This window comes from Myodes glareolus, chromosome 17, assembly GCF_982192425.1.
Source record: "Myodes glareolus chromosome 17, mMyoGla1.1, whole genome shotgun sequence".
In the NCBI taxonomy this organism is placed as follows: Eukaryota; Metazoa; Chordata; class Mammalia; order Rodentia; family Cricetidae; genus Myodes; species Myodes glareolus.
The window spans coordinates 48,177,202-48,202,969 of NC_142042.1; the positions used below are offsets into that span (position 1 = coordinate 48,177,202).

The 25,768-nt window shown below is 42.7% G+C and overlaps 1 protein-coding gene and 1 non-coding gene across 3 annotated transcripts; both read left to right on the plus strand.

Annotated features, from left to right (window-relative positions):
* Nucleotides 1-6,436: 6,436 nt before the first annotated feature.
* Nucleotides 6,437-12,770, plus strand: Tmem167b (transmembrane protein 167B). Of its 2 annotated transcripts, none has more exons than XM_048443516.3 (3): nucleotides 6,437-6,595; nucleotides 8,603-8,791; nucleotides 10,221-12,770. In XM_048443516.3, the coding sequence occupies exons 1-3, from the start codon at nucleotides 6,586-6,588 to the stop codon at nucleotides 10,385-10,387; spliced, it is 366 nt and encodes a 121-aa protein (XP_048299473.1). In that variant the 5' UTR covers nucleotides 6,437-6,585; the 3' UTR covers nucleotides 10,388-12,770. The 2 variants fall into 2 exon arrangements, with proteins under 2 accessions (XP_048299473.1, XP_048299472.1); XM_048443515.3 differs by having other exon boundaries at nucleotides 8,603-8,734; nucleotides 10,225-12,770.
* A 1,625-nt stretch (nucleotides 12,771-14,395) lies between these two features.
* On the plus strand, nucleotides 14,396-14,817 carry LOC125406507 (small Cajal body-specific RNA 2). Its single transcript, XR_007233928.2, has one exon.
* Nucleotides 14,818-25,768: the final 10,951 nt, after the last annotated feature.

Sequence of the window (25,768 nt, forward strand, 5' to 3'; positions counted from 1 at the left end):
ATACAAAAACCATATCTTTTACAGGAACCTATAAAAGGGAGCAACACAGTCAGTCATGGTGTCACACGCCTTTAATCCCGGAACTTGAAAGGTAGAGACAGATGCTCTCTACGAGTTTGAGGCCAGTCTGTTCTACATAGTGAATTCCAGGACAACCAGAGCTACATAGGGAGACCCTGTCTCAAACAAAACAAAACAAACAAACAAAAAAAATGTATGAGACACCGAATGTATGGGAAAGGTGGGAATAGGGCCTAAAGGAATAAGGGAAGAGCAAAGGATTGTGGGAGGACCACTTAAACTCGCAAAGGACTGTGGGAGGACCACTTAAAAGTTCACAAAGTACTGTGAAAGGATCACTTAGGCTAGCAAGCCATGAACTATGAAGCATGGATATCATTCAACCCTCTGAACCTAAACCCCAAAACATAAAGTGGAAAAAAATGGAGTGTAATGAGCAGAGCAGACATAAAGCTGAGTAGAAAGCCCCGTGCGTGTAATAGTCTGTCCTGTCCCTTTAAGAGACAAGCCCCGCCCACTCCCACTCCCCTTCCACTGAGGCAGGTGGATCTTCCTTTTCCAGCCTGCAAGCTCTCTCCTTTCTGGCTCTCTCCTAAAGAGGTAGCTTCTCCCCCCTCTCTCTTTCTCTCTCCTCATCTCCCTTCTTCTCCCTTCCCTCCTTTCCCTTTCCCCTCCATAACCCACTGAATATACCCAAACTGTCTCTCTTCGTGGCGTGTCTATTCATCTTTGTCTCACACCCACCGAGGCCGCCGAGGTATCTCACCCCTCACCCACCCCCCCACCCCCATGCTACTCCCTTCCTGGGACCTGCTGCCCCTTGGGGAATGGTGCCATTTTATTTTTACCATTACAGTGTGCTTCTACAAGAAGTTCAGAGTGCACTCCAGAGTCAAGTTAGGGTTGAAAGGGCGATGTCTCATGGGCAGCCATTACTGAGGATGGACAGGGCTTAGAGAGCAAGAAGCTAGACAAATTAGTTACTTTAGTTTCAGGAATTGTCATTGTTTAGCCAAAATGAGTGACCTCTGAAAATGAGTGGCCATGGCTGACAACTATTGCACTTCCTTGTTTGACCGTTTTCTCTGAATTGAAATACTCCACACAGGAGGGAGAGAGGCTCACATCTCACATATCTGGGAGAACAGGAACTTCGATGATGCTGGGTGACTGGCTCCAGCAGCTTAAAATGAATACTGCTGGGGGGCGGGGGCGGGTCTCTGACCAGCCCACGATGAAGAGAAGAGAGACTCAGACAATCCAGCTCCCTGCCAGCTGTGCGGACAGCTGCAGGGGGCAGCCTTCCTGAGTCCCCATCAGTGTTGAGGTGGCTTTTGTGTGATGCAGCTGCTTTTGAGTCATCCTGACCCTCATGCGTGACCCTCATCCAAATCCTGTTAGTAACCACAGCAAAAGGTCAGTCAGTTTACCAGCTTAGACGTTAGTGCCATCATTACTTTGGTTTGTCGCTGGCTCCCTTTCTGACCCAAAAGATGTGTGTAAGTGTGTGTGTGGTGCCTCCCCAGGAAACGTCTGTCACAAACCATTCTTCCCAAATTCTGGCATTCCAGTTCTCCATGACCATGTTCAATTATTCATGCAATGGTTTACATGTTTCTTTATTGTGTGTATCTCTACATATGTGTCATGGTACTTGTGTGACTGATAATGGACAATATGCAGGAATTGGTACCCTCCTTCTACCATGCAGATTCCAGGGATTGAACTCGCGCAGTCAACCTCGGCAGCAAGCACCTCCTTACTGTTGGGTCATTTCCCAGGCCCTGCAATAAATAACTGACAAGCCAAATATTCAGCACCAATAACTGACAAACAATGCAAGCAAGCCTTCCAGCATGGCAGGCAAAGGAATCTGATAGCATGCACTTTAAAAGCGCCTGTTGGGGAAGGCCATCCAAAGTCAGAGGAAGCCTTCTTTGAGCAGGTGGAGATTCAGCCAAGGCCTGAGAGGTGCGTGGGGTTAGGTAGTAAAGAAAGCAAGTGCCTTGTGCCTCAGCCCTCGCCAGCCTTCGACCACCAGCCTTCCCCGCTGGAAAGTCTTTCCTCCTATGGTGACACCGCCTGCTCCTCAGGCCCAGGAGATGGCTGCTCTTTGATAAACCTTCTCTGACTGAGAGCAGTTTCTCCTTTATCCTTCCACAGCACTTAGTTTTAATTTTTCTTTGACAATTCTCACTTTCTGCCTCATTTTTCTGGCTATTTCTATAGGCAGCTTATCTGTTTCTACTAAATTGTAAACTCACTAAGAACGGAGTCTGTTTCTCATTCATCTTGACTCCCTCCCTATGGCTGGCACATTCCTTACTCTTAGAAGTCTGGAAACAAATGTGTCTAGCGTAGGGAATGCCTGTTTGACGTCCCTTTTCAAATGGGTTTCATTCAAATGAAGCTATTGTTGCAAGCTATGCCTTCAGGACTGAACTTATTCTTTGGTTAAACCAGAATGCTCCGGTCATGGTCCCCAAGACTGATTGGTGTTCGCCACAATGACTACAGCAGTCGTAACAAACAGGCCACTGTTCTGGGCTGACAGGCCTTTGGCCAGAACTGCCAGCTCTCTGGTGTCAGCTGAAATGAACTGATGAAGGGGTGTGAATTGAGGCGCCCCGTTCAGCGGGGCTCTATTTATTCCTTGCATTTGAGCTCTGAGGGCCAGTGACCCAGACTTCAGCCTGATGTGAAATATGTCGGCAGGGATGGATGGCACCAAGGCTGTGGGGCTTTCCAGGGAGACAGAAACAATGCTTGGGATAAAAATCACCACAGATCAGCATGGACGGAAAGCACTGAACTCTGAGGCCATGATAACAAGTGAAGGCAGCTTCAGTGCTGCAGAGACCTAGGTCCAGATCCCAGCTACCCACAGGCTCTCACTCACGCTCCTTCTGTCATACTCTCATTTGATTTCTCATTTAAAAATATTCCATAGATACTTCACAAAACCAAAAACAATGTCAGATGTACAATGACTGTATACTCTTAAATTTGTGTATTCAGCTGTCTTACCTAATAGGCTTTGTTCTCTTGGGAGCAGGGACTTATTTTTGCCGCTATCTCTGCAAATCCTAACAAATGCCCCGCACATCATAAATACTGGTAAATATCTTTTACACAAATGAACATCAGTGATGTTTTTGTCCATTTGTTTTTGATTTTTTTGTTTTTCGTTTTTGTTTTTGAGACAGGATTTCTCTGTGTGGCCATGGCTGTCCTGGAACTTGCTCTGTAGACCAGGCTGGCCTCAAACTCAAAGATCCACCTGCCTCTGCCTCCCAAGTGCTTGGATTACAGGCCTGTGCCTCCACTGCCCAGCTACGGTAGCTAGTCTTGATAGAGTAATGCTTTATATCAACTATTGTTGTAAACAGTAGTTCACTTAATCCAATAGCCCTAGAAAGGTTATACCATGTTAATAAAATTTTACAGCAGAGAAAACAACATATATGCATAAGCTGATGACATGATCGCTCCAGGTATAGGAAGTTTTATTGTAGATATGAGAGAGAACAGCCAGAGGCATTTATCAGAGCCCAAGCAGAGAGAGAAAGCAGTAGGCAGAATACTGCCCGCAGACTGGGCATGGCCAGTGCTAGGGAAGTGGGAGAGAGAAGAGAAAACCTGTGAAAATAGCAGGAGCAGGAACGGAAGGGGGCACAGGGAAAATAGCCGGGTTTCAAGAAGGCTGAGTAGCTGTCAGGAGGGAAGCTCTGAGCTGAAGGGAGTTTAGAGTGGCAGAGGAGGCAAGCAGGTCTAGGATGCTGTAACAGGAACTGTGCTGCTGTAGGAGCCTGGAGACCAGCGCGTGCATTGATTGCTAGGAAGTGACTGCCTTTGACAGACAGTAACTGGCTTTACAAGTTCCTGAGGAGTGATGGCTTTTATCTAGCTGTCAGAAATCTCCTATAGTCCAGGTTGAGTTCATTTCTAGATATTTGGACTGCCTTTCGGGAAATTGGAGTTTCCTTTGGGCTTGGCGTGTGTGTGTGTGTGTGTGTGTGTGTGTGTGTGTGTGTGTGTGTATGTGTGTGTGTGTGTGTGTGTGTGTGTGTTAATTTTGTTGAGTTGAAGTCTACACAGCCTTGGTTGGCCCAGAATTTGCTATGTAGACCAGACTGGTCCTGAATTGACAAAGATTGCCTTATCTGCCTGCTAAATGCTGGGATTACTTGAAGTAATAAAATTGATGTTATAAAGGACTTAGTGATAGATTTGCTTAGGAGACAGTAGGCCACACAAGTGGACATAGTTAAAGGAACAGTGCCTTCAAAATACCCAAAGATAAGTAGCATGCTAACCAGGCCTCTTAGACAAGTGAAATTTAGGATGCCCTGATGTGAATGTTTCCTCACCAGGACTGACCCGCTGCTATTCGGTCATATCTGCCATTAGACATACTCCTCAGAGGGGAACTCAAGAGGGCATCTTAGGGAACAGTCATCATCAAATCCTGCTCTGCAATTAAGTCCCCTGTGTTCTTAACAGGAAAGACATAGTTTTGCCAGGTGGACAGGATGACTCTGGGTAACAGCCATTCAAAAAAGAACAACACTGCTATACTTAAAATAATTCTGGAAATAGGTAATATTTCTGCTTTGTAAATCTCTTATGTTCCTAAGAAGCCAGACTTGTAGTATCCTGTCTCTGTTCAAATTGATCAAAGTGTAACCTGGGGCTGGGCCCTGAAAGAGACTTAAGGTGACACTGTGGAATGTATAAGCTTATTGTATATATGAGTCAGTAAACTCTTCTGTCAAGGCCCACTCTAACTTGGGCTTTAACCACAGTCGGCCAGGCACTTTAGTATAGAGCTTTTCTTCATTCATCTCTAAGTGTGAGAAGGGATTTTTGGCTAGGAAGGCATATTCTGTAACTAACTGGCTCTCCTGAAACTAGAGGACCAGACAGTTGTGGACCTAACTCAGGTCTTTAGCAAGAGCAACAGATGCTCTTAGCTACCTCGACAGTCCTGTTTTAGTTTGTGGAATGCCCTGTGTGTATGCCCACGCATATGTAATCTGAGTGATTGTCTGGCTTAGCTTAGTTTTTCCTACGTATCTTTTATTTTTTGATACTGTAATTTCTTAATTTATCTGTGTTTTCTTAAGAGTCTTTCCTACATTAAACTTTGTTATAGTGGTCGTTGCTAATGATGGTTTCCCTCTCCTCTTCACTCCATTTCAAACCTGAGTTTTCTTCTAGGTAACCAGACAGTTCACAGCCAGCAGATGGCACTGTAGCAGGAATGAACAGAATTCTTAGGTTTTTTTTGACAACCACTCTCATGATTTAGTGCATCACTTTCACCCAGACTCTAATAAAGCAGACTGAATTGTCTATAATTAAAGGCTCCAGCTTACAAAGTGGAACCTACAGCTTTGTCTCCGGTACCCACTCCATCATTAGACTGATGCCTTTCATCATCTTGTCAAAATATCCTCAGTGAAGCCATGACAGGGCAGATTTCTGAATAAAGTGCCTGAGGTGACCCCAGCGTGACTTAAATGGAGGAGATAAAGGAAACTATCCTGATAGTTTAAGAAAAAGAAAAACCCATCCTAACAAACAGGAAATCGCCTGAACGCTTCTGACAACGGAGTGAAATACGGGGTTTTTGTTGTGAAGTTCCTTATTTCGTCTACAAAATTCAGACGCGGTTTGGCTAGATTTTCGCCAGGAGAAGCCACCCAACAAGGGCAGCCCCAGAAGCCTGGGTAACTGCTGCGTCCCCCTCCGTCCTCATACTTCCTCGTTGGGTTTCAGATATTACAGAACACAGTACTACTGCAGAGCATAGAAGCAAAACAACGAACAAAAAACTGTATCCCCAAGAAGATAGGCCCACCCTCCTGACAGCGGTGCTGTTTCCAGCTTACTATGGTAAGATGAAGTGACCCTGCTGTAGTCTACAGACGTGAGCCACCAGTCTGCTTTCCGGTGTCCTCGTGAAACTGTACCTGATTTCATTACCAGTTGTCACCTACATGTGTTGGAAGAAAAGGGATGGTTTTCTTTTGTTTCTTGGTCAGGAATCACTTGGTCCTGAAAGTCTTGTTCTCAAGAAGATACGCGGCGGAGAACATGTTCTAGCACACTGCGCGATGGAAAAAGAGCATAGTTGCTCTGCCCGGATTGTAGGCAGGCTGTTGCTCTCACACTCATAAACACACACAAAGCAGCAGCCACAGCGGAAATCCTCCAGCCTTTATTTTTCAAACACACGGAACTGTCCAGTCCGTCCAGCCTGACAGACGCAAGCTGCAGACAGATGGTTGCCAAGACCACAAAGGAAGCTTCGCAGGCCACGCCCGCCTCATGCTAGGCAGGGACGCCGACACGACGATAGGAGGGTCCTTAGCTCGACTATCTGCTAGTTATGTCTGATTGAGTTCGGCGTTCTTCTCTCGGCCCTTGCGCTTGCGTACTACGGCTCGTTCCCGTCACCCAGGCCCGGATCGGGAAGTGTCAAAGTGGGAGCCGGGAGCCCCCGCCTTCGCCGCCGCTACTGCTGTACCCGGACTCTCATCCCGGCCGGGCCCTACCGCCATGACGAACGGTGAGAGCTAGAGGCCGGAGCGAAGGGTGGCGGTAGAAGACGGGGGAACAAACGTGGCGGGCGGGGCTAGACTGACGTGGCCGTTCCCCCCGCCCCCTCCCAGCCCAGCCCCCCTGGGCCTTGGGGAGCCCCTAACTCCTGTCTGAGATGCTTCTCGCAGATTCCCTCTTCTCACGCCCATCAGTGTTCCCCAGCACTGCCTAGAGCCCACATCTGACTTTTTGATTATTATCCTTTCTCTCTTTCCTAGAAGTTGTTCTGGCCACTGGGGAGGTCGGTCACCATAGAATTAGTGCTGTTAGTCTCCAGGGAACAGAGGGTATCATCATGTTCCCTAAAGTCTCCTACTTTCGGACAATAGGCTGGTTGAGAGGACCTAGAAATGGTATCAAAACCCTCACTTTGCGGGGGAGGTGAATGTAGACAATCCCCAAAGTTTTTTGTATGTTTGTTTTTGTGACAAAAAGCCGTCACTTGTTTGGTTTTAAAGTCCTAGCTGGGTGGTTCCATCTGGAGCTTCTGGCTTATGTCGCAAAGGGTGGATTTAGAAGCCGCCTTTTGTTACTGATGGTACACTTGCCCCCCTGTTTAGCTCGCTTAACTTTTCCAGGCTGCTTCAAACGATTTTATAGTCATGCCTTCCAAGTTCTAGAGGAGGAATTAAGACCTTTAGAGTCAGTCTTGCAGGAACAGAAGTTAGAAAGCATATGTGTATATATATATATATATATATATATATATATATATATATATATGCACACACACACACACACACACACACACACATATATATATATATATATATATAAAATTGGAGGAGCTCAGGAAAGCATTTCTCACAGACTTGACACGGAAGACTCAAATGTCACGTCCTTGTGAATTTTGGCATTGTCTACAAGAACAGTTGTCAACAAGCAGCAAAAGAGTAGCACATCAAGATGTCCATGACAACTGTGAATGTACTGATGTTCTGGAACTAGCTGTGAAATACTTTCCCTGGAGGAAGAGGAAGACAGACAGTGTGGTCCAGAACTGGGAGGAGCTGGCAGACACTGGTTGTATGTAATATCCATTTGAAGCTTTCTGGGTAGTCAGTCTTACCACAGTACACAGAGTTAGAAAAGGAACATCACCCAGAGGAAGACATAATGTGAACTAGGAAACACATTCTGTTGTAGTGGATAAAATTTACTTTTATGTAATTCATTTTGCTTACCTATATAACACATGAAACAGAACTAAAAGCTTCCCATGGTGTCTAAGCATCGAACACGTTTTTGTTGTGGTTGTTTTGAGACTGGACTTCACACGATGTATGTGGCATGCCTCTAAGCCTGGCATTGGCAAGAGGGAAGCGGGCAGGTTTAAGGTCAGCCCTGCCTACACATCTGTAGGACACGGTCTCCCTTTGTGGCTTAGGCTGAGCTTTCTAATGCCAATATCACAGCAGTGCCTCATTGTGGATGCACTTTTTGGATGTCAGTTTTTCTTATCTTTTTTCTCCTTATGCACACATTTTGTTCTGGCAGTAATCTGATCTGTAAATGGTGACACATGCTTGATGTCTCAACTGAGTATAGCAAAAGTGTAGCCATGTGAAGTCGAACTCTTGGAATTTCCACTAAGCTTTATGGTCTGCCCTCACATGCTTTATCGAAAGATGCAGATCCGAAAAACTTGGCTTAAGATTGAACTTTCCTTCATCAGATGAGTGATTTATACCAAGAACATGTGTAAATCTTTATGCTCAGACTCTCAAGATCCTTAAAACCTCATGTAAGCACCAGTTACTCCCAAGAGTCTGCACAAATACGCCCGTTTTTTGTTTGTCCTGAGGCTGGGGCAGTAAAGTGGTGAAGAGGCTGTTTACAAGCAAGTTGGGGAAGTCGTGCTGGGTGTCGGACCCTTCCTGTTGAGGTGATCTCAGCACTGAGCTCTGGGCAGGCTCCCCTCCCCCAAACCAGAGAGAGCAGCACCAACGACCTTTTCTTCTTCTTCGTGTGACAGTGTACTCCTTGGACGGGATTCTGGTGTTTGGTTTGCTCTTTGTTTGCACCTGTGCCTACTTCAAGAAAGTTCCTCGTCTCAAAACCTGGCTGCTCTCAGAGAAGAAGGGAGTTTGGGGTGTGTTTTACAAAGGTAAGGTTTTATCTGGACACAGAGAGGAGAAAGAGGTTTCTCGGCAGTGTGGTTCTATAAACTAGAAGGCACGTGGCCAGAGTTATGTTTTCGTTCATCTTTAGTATGATGTGCTGTGGGTGTGTGTTTGCTGCTCTGCACACCTGGCTAGCCAGCCTGTGAGCCCTCCATGAGTTGCCCAGAACTGAGAGTACAGATATGTGTGACTCTGGCCAGCTTTCTGTGGCTTCTGGGGTTTTAACTCAGGTCCTCACGCTTGTGTGAATAGTGCTCTGCCCAGTATCTGTTAATAATATAAAATAGTCATTTCTGCATTTGAGGGAAGAAGTAAATTTTAAATTTGCGGTTACTTAAGGCATACTTGTTTATTTTACTGTCTAGGTAGTTTTGGTATTCTAGGATTAAGTAAAAGTCTACAATGCCAATTGTGGTACATGCTTATAGTCCCAGTTACTTGGGAGGCCAAGAAGCCAGTGTGAGCGACAGAGTAATATTCTGTTTTTTTGGGTGAGGTGGGGATATGTTACAAGTTATATAATTTTATATAGGAGGCTGAAATTCCTCCTAGCAGGAAGAATATTTTTCCATCGCTTTAAAAAAATTTTTTTAAGATTTATTTTATTCAGATGAATAATTTGCCTGCATGTATGTCTGTGTACCACGTACATGCCTGGTGCCTGAGGAAGTGGTGAGCCTCCCTATGGGTGCTGAGAGTCAAACCCAGGTCCTTTGAAAGAACAACAGGTGCTCTTAATCACTGAGCCAACATCTGCAGCCTATCCTCAGATTTTTTTTTTAAGCAGAACACATTGGAACCTTAACTTTTAGCTCAAAGAATTCATATACATATATTAACTTTGTTATTTTGAGCACCTTCATCAGAAATCCTATGGAACTATGTTTTTAAAGTAGGGTAAAATAGGGACAGGCATGGTGCTACATACCTGTAATTCTAGCATTCAGGCGTTCAAATCCTCAAATCCAGCCTAGATTGCATAGTGAATTTTTTTTTTTTTTTCCGAGACAGGGTTTCTCTGTAGCTTTGGAGCTTGTCCTGGAACTAGCTCTTGTAGACCAGGCTGGCCTCGAACTCACAGAGATATGCCTACCTTTGCCTCCTAAATGCTGGGATTAAGGGTGTGTGCCACCACCACCTGGCTGCATAGTGAACTTTTGACTCAAAAAGAATTAGAGAGGCCAGGCATGGCAGCACACACCTTTAATCCTAGCATTTGGGAGGCCAAGGCAGACAAGCAGGTAGTTTCCTATGCGTTTAAAGACATTCTTGTTCTACCTATAAATTCAAGGCCAGCCAGGGCTACATGGTGAGATTCCAGCTCAAAAAATAAGAAGGATCAAGGGGATAAGCAATCACGTAGAACCTAGAGCATAATATATCATTTAAGAACATTCCAAGACTCTGGAAACTTCTGAAAAGCAAGGGTTTTGTAAGGAGCAGCATGTAACATCTCTGTACTTCTGTCTTCTAGCTGCTGTGATTGGGACCCGGCTGCATGCTGCTGTTGCAATTGCCTGCATTGTAATGGCCTTTTACGTCCTGTTTATCAAATGAATTCCCAAGTATCCCACTCATCAACTACCAACCAAGGGGATAAAGATGAAGAACTTGCCGGAAACCTGGACCCAGTGTAGGAGAGTTCAACTAGAATCATCAGTGTCCCTAAGATGACACTGCAGCATCTGTCTGCCATATGTGGGGGAACTCATGGTCACGAACATTATTTTTGCTCCAGGGGACTCCAGAAAGCCAACTTTTCTTGACCTCTCTGTTAATCAGCCCTCAGCAGCAAGCATATATCTCCAGATAAATCACACCCCTTGGATATATGATTATGTACCTTCTGCTTAAAAAACCTGGGGTTCAATGGTAGAACATTTGCTTAGCATTGTCAGGATCCTGGGTTTGATCCCCAACACTAAAAAAAAACAACCAACAACTGGTCATCTATTTTGCTACCTTTTAAAACTGAGGCTTATTAGGGAAGGATATAAGGATACAGGCTGTATTCAGACTTCCTGGAAGGGGAGACATTTGGGGTTTTTTTGTTTGTTTTTATTTTTTTTTGAAACTGGGTCCTTGCATAGCCCTGGCTGTCGTCAAGCTCTCTATGTAGACCAGGCTGGCCTCAAACTCACAGAGATCTGCCTACCTCTGTCTCCTGAGTGCTGGGATTAAAGGTATATGCCAGAAGATAATTTTTAAGGCTTCACTTTTTTATTGGCTAATTTGGATCTGGTGAATTGGGGAGGGAGGGTGGGACTGGGCTGGGTGAGAAATAGGAGTTATGAAAGGCCAGGAAATGGTTTGAAATGTGTTTTTTCTATGACCATCTGGGAGCTTAAGAGAGCATGAATCTCAGTGTAGAGAGCACAGATTGCCACATGCTTGTAACTTGAGGGTTTTCCTAAGAGAATCTGAGCGTGTGTGCAATCCAGGGTTATCGAGTTGGAGACTAGAAGCAGTGTCTGAGACCAGAAAGCATTTGCTGCTTGCCAGTGTCCCCAAAGATAACTCCACTTGACCAACTGATAGCAGAAAGTGAACCAACTCTTGCTATTTCCTAAAGCTTTTTAAATTACATAGTGCTAAGTACTGTTACTCGGTTTTAAGTACCAATGCCAGGGGAGGGAACTATTGGATGAATAATTAATTAATATATTTGGAATTCTGGTAGAAGAGATAAGTAAATTAGTATAACAATTCATATACTAGTAAATTCATTTAGTATAAGAATTTACTGTAATGAAAGCATATATAGATGGGAATTCTGTCATGTTATAAAAGACGCAAGCCTGTTCTTTAATCTGGGTTACAGCAGTTTTTAGTTGTTCCCTGCCAGCTCTCGATTTTCTTCATACTGCAGTATTTCACTGTTGTATTTCCTATAAGACCATGAGAAATTGAAATGAGAGGGGTCACGATATTAACATATTGGACAGCTCATAGAATCCATTAATCAAATGAGTAAAGGAAACGGAGCTTTCCAGCTGAGTATTCAGGACTTTTCCTGGGTGTGGACTCCTGAACAGATGACGTTAGACGGCTCAACATTTGAAGGGAAGACTGCTCCGTTCCTTCCTCTGTGTGCCTGCAAAAGAATCAGCTGTTAGCTGTAAAGTCTACAACAATCTTTAAAAAAAAAGTAGGTCTAATATTAATGATAATACACCAGGGTATACACAGGCTTTCCAGTTGAATTGTCCATGGTAAAGCTTTAGGACAAGCGCTGTGGCTCACTCCCAGTTAAGTTCTCTTATCTGCATACGCTACAAGGACAAAGGCTGCTGGAAGCTTAGGTTCCAGTGCCTCTGAGTGCTTTGATTGTAGCAGTATAAAGCACTGTATGCGTGCGCATCTCTCTCCAAGAACTGGTCCACGGGGCAGATTGCAGTGATTGCTGTTTCCGTGGTCATTCCTGAGGATTGTTCACAGGAGAAAGACGAAATCTGATGGATCTGGAGAGATAGAGCCTGAGTGTGAGTTGGGGACCTGATGACCCACTCACTGGGTGTCCCGTGGGAAGCAGGTTCAGCACTTTGTTTTTGATGACCTGTTTTCACTAGTAGGGCTGATGTCTCCAACGGTGGTCTGTAGAGCGGCTTCATTTCTTAGACAGCTTTCATTCTGAGTCTCTTTCATGGGTCCTCTTGGCCTAAATGCCTGAGTTGGTAGATTTTAAGATTTTTTTTTTTACCAGAATGTTCCAAAAAGTACATGAAGAAGCAAATAGCCTGTTTTACTTCTTAACTCTTGACTTTATGTAAGCAAGTACATAGGAACCTGCTGTACTTATTATTTAGACTGATGTGTCTCAAAAACTGACAAATTGTTCCTCTAGGGAAAGTCCTCTAGGGGTGGAGGTATGAGGGTAGCAATATTGCCTCAGATTCAGGTTCATTACCACGAACCCTGTGCACCAGGATCAAATGAAATAAGCTCCTTTTTATAGTTGAAATACCATTTTTTATTCACCATTGTTGGCACAGTCCTTGAAAATAAACCTTTTTCCCTGTGGCTGTGGTCTGCTTTGTCGTGTGTGTTTACTGACCTGCTCAGCACTTCCTTGGGTTCTTCCCATAGCGTGGCGTGTTGGCTCACCTGCATGAATGTTGTCCTCGGATGAGTTCCTTGTGAAGGTTGCTGGATACTTGTTACAGTTCAGAAGATATGTCGGCCAAGCTTTCTCCTGGGGGAGCGGAATATAGCAAGTCAAAGATGAAATCTATTAAATGAGGCAGGTAGCTCCTCTAATACACTTACCCAGCAGGCCCGCCATTAGAGACAAGTGCTGTTATTGGCGAAATTCATTCTAAAAGGTTTCCGGGTTAACCACTCAGGCCCTTAGAAAATACTGAGCCAATGGATTCTGGAGCATGTTTTGGGTACTTTCCTCCATGTCTGTTGAAAGTGCCAAGTAAGGACTGGCACAAGTATGAATTACAGCTTCAGAAATAATTTTCTACTAATGGCTAAAATTCCTCTAGTTTGTCACACACCCCGCCCTTATTGGAAAAGGACAGGGGAGGCAATGAAATATTAACATGCTGTCTGTGGTGACAGCACATCTACCTAATTGTCATTTCACTCGTAGAATTTGAAAATCAGATTTATTTTTATCTAGTTGGGTCTGAGTATGTACCCCCGGCTTTCCAGTAACTTAGTACGTAGACTAGACTGGCCTTGAACTCAGAGATTTGACCTGCTTCTGCCTCTCATGTGCTGGGGTTAAAGACATACACCACTGTGCCTTGCACGAAGTCAGATCTATTTTAATGGATTGAATGTAAATGAAGGCTCTGCAATATGATGCTCGGCACCGTTTTGGGCAGCGAGGAGATTCTAAGTGAAGCTAGGGTTATTCGGTCGTACATGTCTCCATTTTACAGATACTCGGTTTCTTTAAGTACTCAAATATCCTTTGATTAAATGATACTTATTGGCTTACTAGGTGGTTCTGCGGGTAAAGGCGCCTGCTTACCAAATCTGTCAGACTGAATTTGATTTCAGGACTCACATGTTAGAAAAACGACTCTTTGCAACTTGTCCTTTGACCTCGACACGTGCACCATGACACACTGATCTCACTCTGCCAGTACATGTGATAAATGATGTTTATTGTCAGCGAGAAAGCACGCCTGGAAGAGTGTTCGCAGAATGCTTTTGCTAGTAATAATCTAGGATTGCTAAATCCACGGTAAATAAGGCCATTCACATATAAGCCTGCGACTGGATCATTTTCATAGCTAGAAATTGGATACTTTTAAATTTTGGGCAAAGAAAAAAAATCAAAGAAAAACTAGACAAGGATATAAACAATTATATTTTATATAAACTGGTATATAGTAAAGAAGTCGGGCTTTCTGTCGGCTTGTAATCGCAACACCCGGAGTCTGAAGCAGAAGGATCTTGAGTCGGACACCAGATTGGGCTACTTAAGACTTTTATAAACAAAATACCACTAAACCCAATTCTGTTTATGGAAATCAGTCCTTCTGTTCTGGGACCTCCCAGCCACACGGAGGCAGAAGAGAGTGCTCTGGGTAAACATGATTTGAAGGCGCTGCCATACCACTCTGTGGCTCCTCCCAGAATCCTTTGAGACAGGGCAGAGCGTTTAAAAGAGAGTGAAGCTTCCGTTTCCTCGCGAGTGGGAGCATGGCCGGGGTCCTGGACGGAGTATGTTTAGTGTGGTGTGGTGTTTCGTGCATGGTGCGTGTGGGCTGAGTGCGAGTGTGAATGTGGGAGTGTGTGTGCGCGCCTGGGGTGTGCGAGGCGAGTAAGTGTGTCCGCCCCGCGCCCCTCCCCCGCCTACACCTTGATCTTATTTGATCGGGTCGTGACCCCCGCCCCGCCGGGCAGTCCCGAAATGAAAAGCAGCCCTCCTGCGAAGCCCCCTCTGCGGGGCGCTGTGCAGTGAGGCCCCTCTGGGCGGTGGCAGTGCCGAGGTTCCCGAGGTCTCGGGATCGGTCCTGCGGGCCCGGCGCTCAGAAGTGATGAATTGATCAGATAGACGAGGCCGGGTCTGTCCCGGCCACTGATTACCGAGGCGATTCTGATCTGAGCCCGACCCCAGGACACGGCTGCCCAACCCCCGTTCACATCTGCGGCCTAGTTTGCTGACGTTCAGAGACCCGGGGTGTGAAAGCGCCCAGAGCAGACGTCATGCTGCCACTTGCAGATGGAGAGATGGAGGCCTTTGTTTCTGCTGCAGTCCTTCCCCGCCCTCCCCCCCACCCCCGTCCCGTTTAAGCTGGGCTTTTATCAATAGCGTTCCACCTAGGGCTAAAGGCTACCACTGCTCAGCCTCTGCTGAGGAATGTGTCGGTTAGAGAACATTAACTTAGAAACTGAAGGATCCAGGGACTCACTCCATATATAGTGAATTAGAATGGAGTGTCTAGGGTTTGAGGCTTAAGGGTGGATGTTTTGTTTTATCTTAAGGCAACGTCCCTTATCTTTATGAAACTGGTGAACTTGGTTTGTAGCTGAAGATGATCTTCAACTGCCTCCCTGCAATTCCCAGGCTCAAATATGTTGAGCCAAGACAAAACAACAACAAAACCTTGAATATGTGTGTGTATTGTGTTCGTGAGAGTATGGGCACTTAGTAGTGTGTGGGGGACACATGTGCAGATGCTTGTGGAGGCCTGAAGTTGGCTTTAGTTCCTCCTGGGTGATCCCCCTACCCCACCCCCGCTGCATTTTCTGAGGCAGATCCTCAGAATGAGGAACTTTGTCTTAACTAGCCATTTGCATACACACATGCACCCATCCAGGATTACAGGTGCAACCACCGGCTTTTATGTGGATTTGGAGAATCGGGACTCTGATCCTCACTTTACTTTCACAAATACTTTATCTACTGAACCACTGCCCTAGCTCTAAAGTAATTTTAATTGACAGATACAGCGTGCTTACTTAGTGATTATTAGTACCTTTGCGCATCGTGTAATGCCTACATTAGGGCAAAGGTACCTATCGTGTGCACTCACGTGTTTTACATATAGGATGCATTATTTTTTGCATCCCCTCACCTTGCAGTAGAACATCATTACTTCTGACAGATAGCAATTGGCCAATCTTTCCCCCATCCACTATTCTCCCTGACTCTGGTCATCACTCTTAGACTATCAACCTGAAAGAGAGCAACTTGTTTAGATCCCACATGAGGAAGATTATGTGTATGGTTTTCTGTGTGTCTCCTTATTTAATGCCCCCCCAGTTCCAGATATGTTGCATAACAGGATTCCATCCTTTTTCCGCGGATGCATACTTCTCTACGGTGCTGGCTACTTTTGTGTCAAGTACACAAGCTAGGTTCATCTGAGAGAAAAGAAACTCAAACCAATCTTGTGGAAGTATTTCCTCAACTGGGCATTTTCTTACTTAGCGATTGATGGGGAGGACCTGCTCCATTGTGGATGAGACCACCTCTGGGCAACTGGTCCTGGATTCTATAAGAAAGCAGACTGAGCAAACAAGTCAGTAAGCAGCAGACTCCATGGCCTCTACATCAGTTCCTGCCTCCAGGCTCCTGCCCTGTTTGAGTTCCTGAATTAACTTCCTTCAGTGACTGACTACCATGTGGAAGGATAAGCCAAAGAAACCCTTTCCTCCCCTATTTGCTTTGGCCATCGTGTCTCATCAAACCAATAGAGATCCTAAGGCAGTTGTGTACATAGACGCATTTTCTTCACCGCATTTGCAAGCATTTCTACTGCTGAGCAATTCCTAGTTGTTCATCTTTTTGTTTATTTATTTATGGTGATTGTATGTGTGCACAAGTGCTTCTGGGCATGTGAAGCCCACAGGATAGCTATGGAAGTAATTTCTCTTCACCATGCGGGCTCCAGGGATCAACCTGGGTTACCAGGCTTGACAGCAAGTGTTTTCACCCACTGAACCATCTCAGCCCATATAATGGTCTTTTTATTCATTTACTGACATTTCTCAGCTATTGTGAATTCTGCTACTGTAAAGATGGGAGTATGAAAGTGCACATGTCTCTCCAGAATACTGATTTCATTTTCATTGGTGCACAATACGCTCGCTGGGTGGCTCCTATGGTTTGGTTTGGTTTGGTTTTGAGACAAGATCTCGATGCTGCCGGGCTAAAGCAGTCCTGTCCTGGAATCCCAATAGTAGCTAGGACTACAAGAATGCTGCCGGTCCTAGGTGATAATTGTATTCTTTCTTTTCTTATTTTTTGAAACAGATCTGACTATTACAGCCTTGACTAGCCTGGAATTCACCATGTAGACCAGTCTGGCCTTGAACTCAGAGATGAGCCCCCTCTGCCTTCCAAGCGATGGGATTAAAGGTGTGTACCACCAAATGATCTGATTACAAGCATGCACATTCATCACCCCTAGTTTTTACTGAGTGCTGGAAATCAACCCCAGAGTTTAATGCATGTTGGACAAAGCACGCTACCTATTGAGCCACATTCCCAGACCTTGTACCAGTACTTGCAACCTATGGTTGTCTTAATCCCATTCTAACTAAAGAGGATGATAACTGATGGTGGATTTGATTTGCACTTCTGTGACAGTGAGATCAATCTTTCGTATACCCATTGGCCAGTTGCATGTTGTCTTATATTGCTTTCTAGTGGTATGATAAACACCATGACCAAAAGCAAAATGGGGAGGAAACTTAGACTTCCAAATCACAGCATATTAATGAGGGAAGTCACAACAAGAGCTAAAGCACAAACCTGAAGGTAGGAACTGAAGTAGAGACCATGATGTGTCAACCTGACGATCAGAAAAGCAAAGCAGACAACCACCAGAGAAACCTTTTACCTCTACTAAATCTTCAGACAGAAGGGGCAAGATAAAGGTCTCCACGAATCCTCAAGCTTCACGCTCCACAGAGTTCCTGTCCCTTCCCCTTTATATTCATCTCTCCACCCAGCCATATTGCTCTGTCTCCACCTCCCAGTGCTGGGATTAAAGGCATGTGATCCCAAGTGCTGGGATCATCTGTTCTCTTTTAGACAGATTCAATCTTATGTAGCCCAGGGTGGCCTTGAACTCACAGAGATCCAAATCCCTCTATCTCCCGACCCTGGGATTAAAGGTGTCTGGCCTGTATGGCTGACTAGGCTACTTAGTCCTCTGATCTTCAGGCAAGCTTTATTTATTAAAACACAAATAATAGGGCTGGAGAGATGGCTCAGAGGTTAAGAGCATTGCCTGTTCTTCCAAAGGTCCTGAGTTCAATTCCCAGCAACCACATGGTGGCTCACAGCCATCTGTAATGAGATCTGGTGCCCTCTTCTGGCTTGCAGACATATACACAGACAGAATATTGTATACATAATAAATAAATAAATAAATAGATAGATAGATAGATAAATAAAATAAAGTAAAAAAAAGATACAAAAAGTCCACTCTGAAGGCAATAGTACTTTATAAAAAAACACAAATAATATATCACTATATTCCCCTTTTTGTCTCAAATAAAAAAGGCTATAACTAATATAAGAAAAACTATATACAATTAGTACAATAACTATATACAATATATACAGGCAATGAATACATCAATGATGCCTAGTCCATTTGCATTTGACAAATTCAGAGAAAATACTCCCTATCTATTCTATCTTGGTGAATTGTACCTAATTCACTTTCTATTCTAATGTGCATTATCAAATTATCTTTTAATGTCTCTCAACCTTTTACACTTTATACCTCTTTAGTGAGTTTCTTTTCTGAATCTGGTAAACAAGGAAAACTATATAACTATTTAGTCTTCAACTACCTTAGAGACCTTAGAAGAAAATATTAATGAAGCAAGCACAAAGTTCAAGCAAGTGATTTCTAAAAAATGTAATAAGAAAAACAGCTGGCTGCCAGATGGTCACCAAAAGTTTCTCTGCAATGCTGGGGCATCCATCTTTGGCCTACAGGCCTAGCATATCCGATAGACTTTTCTGTGAAGCAGGATATTCTGAAGGGCTGGCCTGCCTTGTCTTGACAGTGTTTAGCAGGTCACTCTCTTTTGGGTTTTGCTTATCCAATTGGTATACTGTCAGCAGTTGAGGCAAGGGCATTTTCTTGCCCAGTATCTCACTTTTGCCACAAAGAAAGTAAACTCCATGTGGAGTTTCTTTGATGCCCACTATTTTCTCTGAAGTAGATTGGTGCTGCCAGGAGCAGATGTGTCTCATTGTCATAAAAAACAAACAAACAAAAACTATTATATTAAAACATCTTAAGTGCTATATTCTGTAGCTCTATGAAGTGTTTGAAGATGGCCTGTCTATCTAATATATAACTTGGTTTGACCTTGAAAACATACCGAATGTAACTACAAGTTTGATTATAATAGGTGATTAACTACTAACCTGCATTTCCTTATTATTCTAAACAGTTGATAAAATAATTTTCAAGGACTAGAAGTTTGCATTACATTGTTAAATGTAATATTGTTAATGTAATATTGTAATGTTAAATGTAAATTGTACAGGTACAATACCTTGAACAAGAGTAGAAATGTGCCGTGTGGTGGTGGTGCACACCTTTAATCCCAGCACTCAGAAGGCAGAGGCAGTTGAATCTCTGAGTTTGAGGTCAGCCTGGTCTACAAGAGTTAGTTCCAGGACATGCTCCAAAGCTTCAGAGAAACCCTGCCTCTAAAAACAAAAACAAAAACAAAAACAAACAAACAAAAGAGTAGCAATGTATGTGTAGCATGTTCTAGCAAAATTAACCTCAAATTTGTATAGATACACAAAATTTGTAAACAATATACAAAAGTCTAACCCAGTGAAAAACATTTAAAACAAGTTGTTGCTTTTTAAAAGTAGATTGAATAATTTACCTTTTTATCTTATCTATATCCCTTTTTTCTTTTTTCCCTTTTTCTTTTCAAAACAAGAACCTTTAATCTAATATCCTTGTTTAGCCTTTTTCCTGACCATTACCAATAACAACTGGTAACCAATCCTCCTAAACAATGACAAATATCCATAACTCAATGAAAGACCAAAAGCCACCCACCCCACCTCTTGGTAATGTGGGCATTGTGTTCTAAAATTTACTTCCTAATGCCTAGGGGCAATGGATTCTTTAGGGGATCCTGAAAAAAAAAGATGGGTTGTTAAGTTCTGGGAGAGGCAATTGTATCATTTGTTGTCCAGTCTCTGTATAATGAAAAAGTTTAGGGCTTGCCTCAAGTTCTGGCTAAAGTAGTCAGTGAGGCTGGATCATCTCAAGTAGCCACTTCAAAATTGTTCTGAGCAGTTTGTAATCCAAAGCCAATCTTTAGGTAGTGTTTTTAAGCTTAGTGGTGTTATCATAGTCCTGAAGGGATTGTCTTTGTGGGGCCCCATCCTCCTTTTGGAGACTTCGAAGGTCACTGTTAGTCCTGCTCATGGTTCACGCAGATAGAGACTCAAATTCGAAACCATGTATAGGAAGGTAGACGAAACCTTTTTCTAGATTTAGTACTCTATATGATCATTAACATCATGACAAAAACCTTAGAATATATATGTATATATATATATTATATTAATCTTATAAAGTTTATACTTTAAGAAAAGCTGTCAGAGTCAATATAAAACCAAAGGATTATGAGATTAGTGGCAATAAAGTAATCCTTAAATATTTGTTTTTCTTCCGTCCCATATCAGTGGCTATTCTAAAATGATGCAAAGATTTTGATTTCACTTTAATAAGCATGCTTGGGTTTAGAGAAGGAAAGAGCCACACTACAATTCCAAAGCCAGCTTTAATCTCAAATTGAACTGTGACTACAAAAGGACCATTTGCATTATATGTCTGTAGAGAATAACAGAAACAAACATTTGTGAAGATTTGTGAAATTCTATCCTGTTGGAAAGTGATATACCAATAGGCCAATTTACTCTTTTTCTTGACACATTTTTTTCTAGATGACTTGTCCTTTTTCTTCAGATGTCTCATTTGTACTGCAGTCTTCAGGTTCCTTAGCTGGATACCTTTATTCCCCTGAAAAGTCAGAAATAAAAGCCTTCCCCAACCCTCATTTTGGGAGATCCTCTTTTGGCAAGTTATGTCTGGTCAAATGAAAATCATTTGTTAGTTTTATAGGTTAGTTTAGATGAAATGAACATGATGTTTGATGAACTATCATTTCTTCTAATTCAGAGGTGTCTCTTGTTCAAATCGAACCTTTATCAATTTGATGGAATCCATTTTTTCTTCTCCTGTGGAAATGAAAGCAAAATCCCTTCCAAAAAGTTACACATATCCTGTTTGCCATTCTGAATCAGTACATCTTTAAAGTATATTGGCTGATTTAATACCATAGTTTTTTCCTACTATCCAGTGTCTCTCTGCAGCTGTTTTTCCTTTCTCATTAGCATTTAGAAAATTCAAAGTTAATAAAGCATTATGCAATCTGTTCTGGGTGTATTTATCATCCCTTTCTGTTTATTTAGCATATCATTTTTTTGTTTTTGTTTTTTTGTCTTTTTGAGACAGGGTTTCTCTGTGTAGCTTTGGAGCCTGTACCAGAACTAGCTCTTGTAGACCATGTTGTCCTCGAACTCACAGAGATCCACCTGCCTCTGCCTCCTGAGTGCTGGAATTAAAGGCATGTGGCACCACTGCCTCAGCCAACATATCCTTAAGAGTTCAATTTGATCTTTCTATAATGGCCTGCCCTGTAGAATTGTGTGGTATGCCTGCAATGTGCTTTATATTATAATAAGCAAAAAAACTGTTTTATTTTCTTGGCGACATATGCTGGACCATTATCTGTCTTTATTTGTTCCCACTTCTAGCAAATCCACCAAATAGCCTTTTCCAAACTCAAAGCAGTTGTTCATTGCAAACCTGAATAGGTATCAATGGTGTGGTATACATATTTTAGTTTTCCAAATTATACAAAATGGAACACATCTATCTGCCAGATGGCATTCCTTTGAGTACCCTTTGGGTTACTTCCTGCAGGTAGTGGTGTTTGGTTGTATAAAAAACAAGTAGGACATTTCCCTATAATTTTCTTTACTTGTTGCCATGTGATGGAAAAGTCCTTTTTTAAAAACCATTACTATAGACATGATGGTTTTTTTTATGAAATTCTGAGACCTTCAGCACATTTCCAATCAAATATTGATTGATTTCTGTCCTCTTGTGCTAGAGGACCTGGAAGACCTGCATGGGATGGGATGTGTGTTGTGTATATGGAATCATTCCTATTCCTGATTGTATCTTGTAACTAAATAAATAATAAAGTCAATTCTTTAACATCTGGTATAAATTTAGTGTTTTCAATATGCAAAACAGCTCTGCACATTGCAAATTGGTAACTAGGTTCTTTAAAATCCTTTAGTACCTTGAGAATTGCATATAATTCTGACTTTTGGACAGAATCATAAGGGCTTTGATTCACTCTTAAATTTTCTGATTTGTAACCTGCCTTTCCTGATTTATTTGCATTAGTAGAGAATATAGGGGCTCCAGTTATTGGTGCATCCCATATAATGTGAGGAAGGATCCAGTTAGTTCACTTCATAAGTTGAATTCTCTTTCTTTTGGGATAGTTGTTGCTAATCTCTCTCAAAAAATTACTACAAGCTCTTTGTCAGGGTTCACTTTCTTCCCATAATTTGTCAATTTCATCATTATTAAAAAGTACTATAATTTCTGCTGAGTCTGTTCCTGTTAATTGATGAAGTCTCAATTTTCCTTTTAGAATTAAATCAGAGACCTTTTCCATATAAGTTTTTAATGTTTTACTCAGTTTATGTGGTAAAAAGATCCATTCAAAGACAATATCTTCCCTGTGTTAAAATTCCGGTAGGGGAATATTTGGAGGGTATTTTGACCAGAATGCAGTTAAGATTCTGATCCACACTGGGTGGTGATGGCACACACCTTTAATCCCAGGAGGAAGAGGAAGGCAGATCTCTATGAGTTTGAGGTCAGCCTGGTCTACAGAGCAAGTTCTAGGACAGGCACCAAAGCTACAGAGAAACCCTGTCTCAAAAAAACAAAAACAAAAACAAAACAAAAACAAAAAAAAAACCACCAAAAAAAAAAAAAAGATTCAGATGTGCCTTCTGTAATTTCTCTTCAGTCAAAGCCAATTCTCTCAGATTCAGTTGGTAATTTCCTGGGACTATTAAGTCCTTGTCACCATTTAAGATTTTGTTTAAATTAATCAATTCATTAGGTTTTATCCCAATAGTGTGCCATAGATAGAAAATGTCTCCTAACAATCTTTGGAAGCCATTAAGAGTCTGCAATTGATCTCTCCTAATTTACACTTTTTGGGGTTTAATTTTTTGTAAACCTATTTTATAGCCTAAGTAATTAATAGAATCTCCTCTTTGTATTTTTTTTCAGAAGCAGTTTGTAATCCCCAAGAAGGCAAAATTTTCTTTACTTCCTCAGACATTCTGAAACGATCTACATATGAATCAGATAGTAAAATGTTGTCCATGTGGTGGTAAAACTATAGATCGAGGAAATTGCTTACGTATGATTTCCAATGGCTGTCATACAAAATACGGGCACATAGTAGGGCCATTTAACACCCTCTGTGGAAGAATCTTCCATTGATATCCCTTAGGAGGCTGAGAATTATTGTAAGTAGGCACTGTGAAGGCAAATTTTTCTCTGTCTTTTTCTTTTAAAGGTATAGTGAAGAAACAATCTTTTAAATCAATAACTATAAGAGGCCATCCTTTAGGCAATAGAGAAGACAAAAGAATTCCAGACTGTAGAGAGCCCATTGGCTGCATCCCCTTAATAACAGCCCTTGGATCTGTCACCTTTCTCCATTTTCCATATTTTTAACAACAAATGCAGGAGAATCCCCAGGGAGGGTTGTTGGTTCTTTAATATGCTGAACATTTAGTTGCTCCTGTGCCAGCTATTCTAAAGCCTGCAGTTTCTCTGTTGTTAAAGGCCATTGCACAACCCATACAGGTTTGTCTGTCAACCATTTTAAAGGTAGGGCTGTTGGTGCCTTTGAAATATCAGCAGCTGTTGGGTCCTGTTCTTGTACATTCTGAATGGTGGGTGACTGTTGTTTATAATATCTTGTAATATTTTTCTCAGAAACATATATTAATTTATGGTTTGTTTCTAAGATTGGGAATGTTAGTCTGAGTATTACATTGCTGTAACAAATCACATCACCACAAATTCATTGCTGTGTTAGCCACATATGGTTTTAATAGTCCTCTCTGTCCTTCTGGCCCCATACATTCGACCCATCTCATGCTCTGCTTTATCTGAGATGAAGTTCTGATCCCTAAAACTGAACATTTACATTCTGAAGAGGTCATTTTTGGATGCCAAGATTTTGATGAAATTATTGTTCATTCACACCTGTGTCTACTAGAGCTTCAATGACAACATTTATTGGTATTTTTAATTTTGGTCTTTGTTGATTTATAGACGTTTGTGAAAATATTTGCTTTATGGTCTCTCCTGAATTTTTTGTTCTCTCTTCTATATCTCTAAGCATGGTTTCTTACAACAGGTATTAGGTTCTTTAATTGCTCAGGGAAGGAGGTTCCTCTATGATGGCAGGAAATGACTGAACTGGATTTGGCATAGGGGCCCACAAGAGGTCCCTCATGGAGTTTCCTTTGTTGACTTACATTCATTAGTCCAATGCCTGCGTTTGCCACACCTTTTGCACAATCCCAAAGGGAGGAATGTTCTGAATGGGTCTTCAGGCACGCTTTATTTATTAAAACACAAATAATATACCACAATAATGAAAATGTGTTTACTAGCTTATTCTCCAGGCATACATTCAGCTACCTTCCTCATACTTCCCAGGGCCACCTACCCAGAAGTGGCACTGCCCACAATAGACTGTGCTTTCCCATATCAATAATCAAGAAAATGTCCTACTCATCGGGCATGATATCACATGCTTTTAATTCCAGCACTCTGGAAGTAGAGTTAGTTGAATATCTGTGAGTTCGAAATTAGCCTGGTCTGCACAGCAAGACCTCCAGACAGTCAGAGGTGCTAGAGAGACCTGTCTCAAAAATGAAGGAAGGAAGGAAGGAAGGAAGGAAGGAAGGAAGGAAGGAAGGAAGGAAGGGAAGAAAGGGAAGAAGGTAGGTGAAAATAAAATGAAAGCCCTACAGACTTGTCTACAGTGCACTAGTCTAATGAAGGCATTTTCTCGATTGAGGTTCTCTCGTTCTAGATGATTCTAGTGTGTGTCAAGCTGACAAGAAGTTAAGGAGCACAGGAGTTTTGTTTAATTTTTAGACAGTGTCTCATTCTGTCGCTATGGCCTAGAACTCACAGAAATCTGCCTGCCTCTGCCCCCAGCGCTGGGGTTAAAGTTGTGCACCACCGCAGTGGCTCAAAATGTGCTTCTTAGCAGCTTTCTTTGTCGATGATCAATTGGGAGGGGGGAGGAAGAGGAGCAGATAGCGCTGCTAGGACTTTCCCTTAGGGGAACAGAGCAGAGCTCAGCTGTGTAGTGGCTCTCTCCAGGAAAGGAACAGGATTGCTATATCCTGCAGGGAGACCATCACCCACCACACCCCAGCTTTAGGTAGCCCGACTTCCGGACAAGTCGGGACGCCTTTTCCTCTAGACTGAGCTGTCCTATTGGTGTTTCAGCCCCCAGAGCTGTCTGTCCTATTTCAGCTGTAAGTACAGCTAGGCTTCTGATAGGTCAGAATATCTTTTCAGCTCCAGAGCTGTAACACTTCCACTCCCCTACAGAGGATGTAATGCATGCGTGCAGGTGCATGTATGGGTGGATGTGCACGTGTGTATGGTGGCCAGAAGCACAATCCACTCTTTTTTTGTTTTGTTTTGTTTCTTTGAGAGGAGTTCTCTGTGTAGCCCTGGCTGCCCTGGAACTCACTCTGTAGACCAGGCCTCAAACTTGGAGATCCAATTGCCTCTGCCTTCTGAGTCCTAGAATTAAAGGCTTGAGCCACCATGCCTGGCTTCTTTTGTTTAAAAGTTATATTTATGTGTATGAGTGTTTTGCCTGCATGTATGTCTGGGTATTACATGGATGCATGG